General features: G+C 48.3%; 2 protein-coding genes across 2 annotated transcripts; both read left to right on the forward strand.

Moving 5' to 3' along the window:
- The first annotated feature begins 38 nt into the window (after nucleotides 1–38).
- Nucleotides 39–1,133, forward strand: LOC127303908 (uncharacterized). The gene has a single exon (XM_051334624.1). It carries the CDS (start codon nucleotides 39–41, stop codon nucleotides 1,131–1,133), a length of 1,095 nt encoding a protein of 364 aa, XP_051190584.1.
- Nucleotides 1,134–2,999: 1,866 nt separating this feature from the next.
- On the forward strand, nucleotides 3,000–5,689 carry LOC127303909 (uncharacterized). The gene is made up of 2 exons (XM_051334625.1): nucleotides 3,000–3,923; nucleotides 5,519–5,689. Exons 1-2 carry the CDS (start codon nucleotides 3,000–3,002, stop codon nucleotides 5,687–5,689), a joined length of 1,095 nt encoding a protein of 364 aa, XP_051190585.1.
- Nucleotides 5,690–6,300: the final 611 nt, after the last annotated feature.

Here is a 6,300-nt window from a genome sequence, read left to right on the forward strand (position 1 = left end):
GGATACCGGATACTGCGCGAGGTCACCTTGACGAGGAGATGGAGGCGACGACATCGCTGTTACATGACTGGTCATCTCTCCCGGTGAAGGTACTGGTCCGGATCCTAGATCATCTGCGGTGGTCGAGCCACCCGAGCTTTGGAATTGTGTGCCGGCAATGGCAATCTGCCCGTGCCCGGGTGCCCTTCTACCCGGCGTGGATCTCCCCTCTGCTCCTCAACACCACCAGCGACAGAACCACCAACGTGCGGTACTACAGCCCCTACTATCACAAGAACTTCGAGACCGCCTGCACGCTCAATATTCCTGGCGCCAAGATCATCAGCGCCACCGCGCAACATCTGACGCTCTGCCGGGAGCACTTAATCCTAGACGCCCAACTTCTCTCCGGCGACGTCCTCGAACTACCAAAGCACGACCGACCCACGTTCGACTCCGTCGTCTACGACGGTGTCCGCACCATGTTCGGCGTCCTCTCACGGTATGGCTGGCTCAAAATCGGCCATTCCATCCGAAACAACGAAATCGACGTGTGGGGGGAGTGGAGCTACACGAGCTTTGATTGCGATGGACCATGCTCTTGGGCATCGCAGGACTGCAGTAACCCGGTTCTCCTTGACGGCTTCCTCTACCTGCTGAATAGGGACGGTGCATTAGCAGTGTACGACGAGAGAAAACACGATAAAGGATTAAACATTCTCGAGAAGCCTGGAAGTTTTACATTCGAGCACGATGATAGCTACTTGGTCAAATCCGACCATGGCGAGCTGATGGCCGTCCTTATCGGACGTCGTGGGACACCAGTCAACATTGTCAAACTGAACGAGCACACCATGGAGTGGGAGAAGATACAAGACCTAGAGGGGAGGACATTGTTTACCGGCACATTGACGACGACGATGAAGAAGACTAACATCAAGTGGATGCAGAACAAGGTTTTTCGTCCGAGATTGTACGATTGGCCTGACACCGTCCATGTTGACCTTGTTCAGCGTGAAGGTGAAGTTGCCTTTGTTCCAAAGTCAGGACGTGCAGATACCACGGAGAAACAAAACAATTATGGAACAAACATATGGTCTTACAAATTGGGACAAAGTCAAGAGCCAAGGGAGTTTTGGGGAATTCGGATGTAGAATTTTCGTGGGAACATTTTGATATATTGTGCGTTTTTTTCGAGTTCGTATGCGACCAGAAAACCAGTTTGATGATTTTGCAACGCAATTTTGCAAAAAAAAAAGTCAAAATTCATGTTTGTTAAATTTCAGTTGTGCTAGATGACATAATACATGGGAATCTCGAAGGATTTTATATTTTGAAATTTCTATCTATTTCTTTTATTTTTTAGAGAGGTAAAAAAGGCGATCCACAGGGGGGTGGAGTTGCGTGGTGAGCCAAAAAAACTTCTGTAGCGCACTGAACTCATGTGCGCCACAGAAATGTGTTGTTTTTGTGGCGACCCATCCCACGTGCGCCACAGAAAGTCTTAATTCTGTGGCGCACCAGGACCAGTGCGCCACAAAATGTCTTATTTCTGTGGCGCACGTGGTCCTATGCGCCACAGAAGTAGTGAAACCAATGATTGGGGCTAGCCCCACCAAGTTTCTGTGACGCATGGATTGTTGGTGCGCCACAAAATTAAGCTATTTCTGTGGCGCACTGTGCCTGGTGCGCCACAAAACAACTTTCTGTGGCGCATTTTTGGTGGTGCGCCACAGAACTAAGTCCCGCCTATAAGCGTTTTCCTACTAGTGTATCTGGATACTACGTTTGCGAGTCCATTCGCATGTTAACCACTGAGAAGAACGATAAAAGATTCAACGTAAGCAATAACATTCACAACTTTAATTTATTAGCGTCAACATTTCGTTATCAAGATTGATATAATCATATTCATCTCATTTTCCTATATAGGTCGAGTTCATGCGGGAGAAGCTCCAACCACACGAACACCTACTAGGAATTGCAGAGGAAGTGGCGGGACTTCTGATGAGAGAAATGATAGACGAAAGAGGCTTGTTTAATCAATGTAGGACCTGGTCATGATCCCCGTGTAATAGTTCGAATAGACGATGGGCTATAGTCCTGGTAGTCGTGAGCTCCATGTATATGTAAGGAGAATCTACGAATGGCTTTTCCTTCGAATATTTGTTTGCTCGATCTATATATAATGAATGAACGTGTACAGCTTGTAGTAGCGTACAAATGTATGAAAATTTATTTTGAAATGAAAAAATGAAATAAAAGGGGGGGCGGTGGCAGGGGTGACTGCACCCCTTAAACCCTAAAGGAGCAGTGTCCTGCGCGCGTCACGTAGAGAGTCTTTTGTCGCGGGCTGTGTTACCACCCGCGCCAAAAGGGGTGTCCCCTGCGCGCCCCGCAACTGCCACGTGGTGAACCTTTTGTCGTGGGTGGTAAGCGGGCCTGGACAAAAGATTGGGCCTTTTGTCGCGCCTCCGTTGTCCCGGCTAACCGCCTGCGACAAAAGGCTCTTACAGCCTGCAACATTACGCCTATTTTCTACTAGTGCGAATCCACTTCGTAATCGAAGTCTACGAAAAAAAGAAGTGGTGGCCATCCCTAAATAGTAAACACGTACATAGGAACCGTTTGATTGAAGTACGAAAATGTTCCAGGTACGAAAAAGAAGTGGTTGCCATCCCTAAACGCAAAATTAGACGGAATTCTTTTTTTCTCTCTCGTGTAAGGTACGACATGTCTCTAGGGAACTTCAATCATACGTTCATACCGTGTCCGACTCGATCTCCACATGTTTTCCGTAAAGAAAGGAAACAAACTACCGGTACTCTTACTCCAGTCCAAGTCGGATCCAATCCCCTATATTTACTCCGCTAGTGATCTGATCCCCTCCATAACCGCTCCCATCGGTTTAGCATCCAAATTATCGTGTCTCCAGTATTTTTTAGCTCGCCCGGTGCCTGGCGGTAATAATCATAAAGGCCCGGATACCGGATACTGCGCGAGGTCACCTTGACGAGGAGATGGAGGCGACGACATCGCTGTTACATGACTGGTCATCTCTCCCGGTGAAGGTACTGGTCCGGATCCTAGATCATCTGCGGTGGTCGAGCCACCCGAGCTTTGGAATTGTGTGCCGGCAATGGCAATCTGCCCGTGCCCGGGTGCCCTTCTACCCGGCGTGGATCTCCCCTCTGCTCCTCAACACCACCAGCGACGGAACCACCAACGTGCGGTACTACAGCCCCTACTATCACAAGAACTTCGAGACCGCCTGCACGCTTAATATTCCTAGCGCTAGGATCATCGGCGCCACCGCGCAACATCTGACGCTCTGCCGGGAGCACTTAATCCTAGACGCCCAACTTCTCTTCGGCGACGTCCTCGAACTACCAAAGCACGACCGACCCACGTTCGACTCCGTCGTCTACGACGGTGTCCGCACCATGTTCGGCGTCCACTCGCGGTATGGCTGGCTCAAAATCGGCCATTCCATCCGAAACAACGAAATCGACGTGTGGGGGGAGTGGAGCTACACGAGCTCTGATTGCGATGGACCATGCTCTTGGGCATCGCAGGACTGCAGTAACCCGGTTCTCCATGACGGCTTCCTCTACCTGCTGAATAGGGACGGCGCATTAGCAGTGTACGACGAGAGAAAACACGATAAAGGATTAAACATTCTCGAGAAGCCTGGAAGTTTTACATTCGAGCACGATGATAGCTACTTGGTCAAATCCGACCATGGCGAGCTGATGGCCGTCCTTATCGGACGTCGTGGGACACCAGTCAACATTGTCAAACTGAACGAGCACACCATGGAGTGGGAGAAGATACAAGACCTAGAGGGGAGGACATTGTTTACCGGCACATTGACGACGACGATGAAGAAGACTAACATCAAGTGGATGCAGAACAAGGTTTTCCATCCGAGATTGTACGATTGGCCTGATGATGGCGTGTAACTCACACGTTCGTTGGGAACCCCAAGAGGAAGGTATGATGCGCACAGCAGCAAGTTTTCCCTCAGAAAGAAACCAAGGTTTATCGAACCAGGAGGAGCCAAGAAGCACATTGAAGGTTGATGGCGGCGGGATGTAGTGCGGCGCAACACCAGGGATTCCGGTGCCAACGTGGAACCTGCACAACACAACCAAAGTACTTTGCCCCAACGAAACAGTGAGGTTGTCAATCTCACCGGCTTGCTGTAACAAAGGATTAACCGTATTGTGTGGAAGATGATTGTTTGCAGAAAACAGTAGAACAAGTATTGCAGTAGATTGTATTTCAGTAAAGAGAATTGGACCGGGGTCCACAGTTCACTAGAGGTGCCTCTCCCATAAGACGAACAGCATGTTGGGTGAACAAATTACAGTTGGGCAATTGACAAATAAAGAGAGCATGACCATGCACATACATATCATGATGAGTATAGTGAGATTTAATTGGGCATTACGACAAAGTACATAGACCGCCATCCAACTGCATCTATGCCTAAAAAGTCCACCTTCAGGTTATCATCCGAACCCCCTCCAGTATTAAGTTGCAAAGCAACAGACAATTGCATTAAGTATGGTGCGTAATGTAATCAACAACTACATCCTTAGACATAGCATCAATGTTTTATCCCTAGTGGCAATAGCACAACACAACCTTAGAACTTTCACATCGTCCTGTGTGTCAATGCAGGCATGAACCCACTATCGAGCATAAGTACTCCCTCTTGGAGTTACAAGCATCTACTTGGCCAGAGCATCTACTAGTAACGGAAAGCATGCAAGATCATAAACAACACGTAGATATAACTTTGATAATCAACATAACAAGTATTCTCTATTCATCGGATCCCAACAAACGCAACATATAGAATTACAGATAGATGATCTTGATCATGTTAGGCAGCTCACAAGATCCGACAATGATAGCACAATGGGGAGAAGACAACCATCTAGCTACTGCTATGGACCCATAGTCCAGGGGTAGACTACTCACACATCACACCGGAGGCGACCATGGCGGCGTAGAGTCCTCCGGGAGATGATTCCCCTCTCCGGCAGGGTGCCGGAGGCGATCTCCTGGATCCCCCGAGATGGGATCGGCGTTGGCGGCGTCTCTGGAAGGTTTTCCGTATCGTGGCTCTCAGTACTGGGGGTTTCGTCACGGAGGCTATTTGTAGGCGGAAGGGCAGGTCAAGAGGCGGCACGGGGGCCCCACACCATAGGGCCGCGCGGCCAAGGGGGGGCCGCGCCGCCCTAGGGTGTGGCCCCCTCGTGGCCCCTCTTCGTCTCTCCTTCGGACTTCTGGAAGCTTCGTGGAAAAATAGGCCCCTGGGCTTTGATTTCGTCCAATTCCGAGAATATTTCCTTACTAGGATTTCTGAAACCAAAAACAGCAAAACAAAGAATCGGCACTTCGGCATCTTGTTAATAGGTTAGTTCCAGAAAATGCACGAATATGACATAAAGTGTGCATAAAACATGTAGATAACATCAATAATGTGGCATGGAACATAAGAAATTATCGATACGTCGGAGACGTATCACCTGACACCGTCCATGTTGACCTTGTTCAGCGTGAAGGTGAAGTTGCCTTTGTTCCAAAGTCAGGACGTGCAGATACCTTGGAGAAACAAAACAATTATGGAACAAACATATGGTCTTACAAATTGGGACAAAGTCAAGAGCCAAGGGAGTTTTGGGGAATTCAGATGTAGAATTTTCGTGGGAACATTTTGATATATTGTGCGTTTTTTTCGAGTTCGTATGCGACCAGAAAACCAGTTTGATGATTTTGCAACGCAATTTTGCAAAAAAAAAAGTCAAAATTCATGTTTGTTAAATTTCAGTGGCGCTAGATGACATAATACATGGGAATTTCGAAGGATTTTATATTTTGAAATTTCTATCTATTTCTTTTATTTTTTTAGAGAGATAAAAAAGGCGATCCACAGGGGGGTGGAGTTGCGTGGTGAGCCAAAAAAACTTCTGTAGCGCACTGAACTCATGTGCGCCACAGAAATGTGTTGTTTTTGTGGCGACCCATCCCACGTGCGCCACAGAAAGTCTTAATTCTGTGGCGCACCAGGACCAGTGCGCCACAAAATGTCTTATTTCTGTGGCGCACGTGGTCCTATGCGCCACAGAAGTAGTGAAACCAATGATTGGGGCTAGCCCCACCAAGTTTCTGTGACGCATGGATTGTTGGTGCGCCACAAAATTAAGCTATTTCTGTGGCGCACCGTGCCTGGTGCGCCACAAAATAACTTTCTGTGGCGCATTTTTGGTGGTGCGCTGATGGCGTGTATTTCACACGTTCGTTGGGCAA

This window comes from Lolium perenne, chromosome 5 (genome assembly GCF_019359855.2).
Source record: "Lolium perenne isolate Kyuss_39 chromosome 5, Kyuss_2.0, whole genome shotgun sequence".
Taxonomy (NCBI): domain Eukaryota; kingdom Viridiplantae; phylum Streptophyta; class Magnoliopsida; order Poales; family Poaceae; genus Lolium; species Lolium perenne.

Bases quoted from the DNA above. Each gene is read 5' to 3' on its own strand.
- LOC127303908 (XM_051334624.1), top strand. From the start codon at position 39: ATGGAGGCGACGACATCGCTGTTACATGACTGGTCATCTCTCCCGGTG.
- LOC127303909 (XM_051334625.1), top strand. From the start codon at position 3,000: ATGGAGGCGACGACATCGCTGTTACATGACTGGTCATCTCTCCCGGTG. The intron at 3,924-5,518 runs CCTGATGATGGC...GGAGACGTATCA, and splicing joins ATCCGAGATTGTACGATTGG to CCTGACACCGTCCATGTTGA.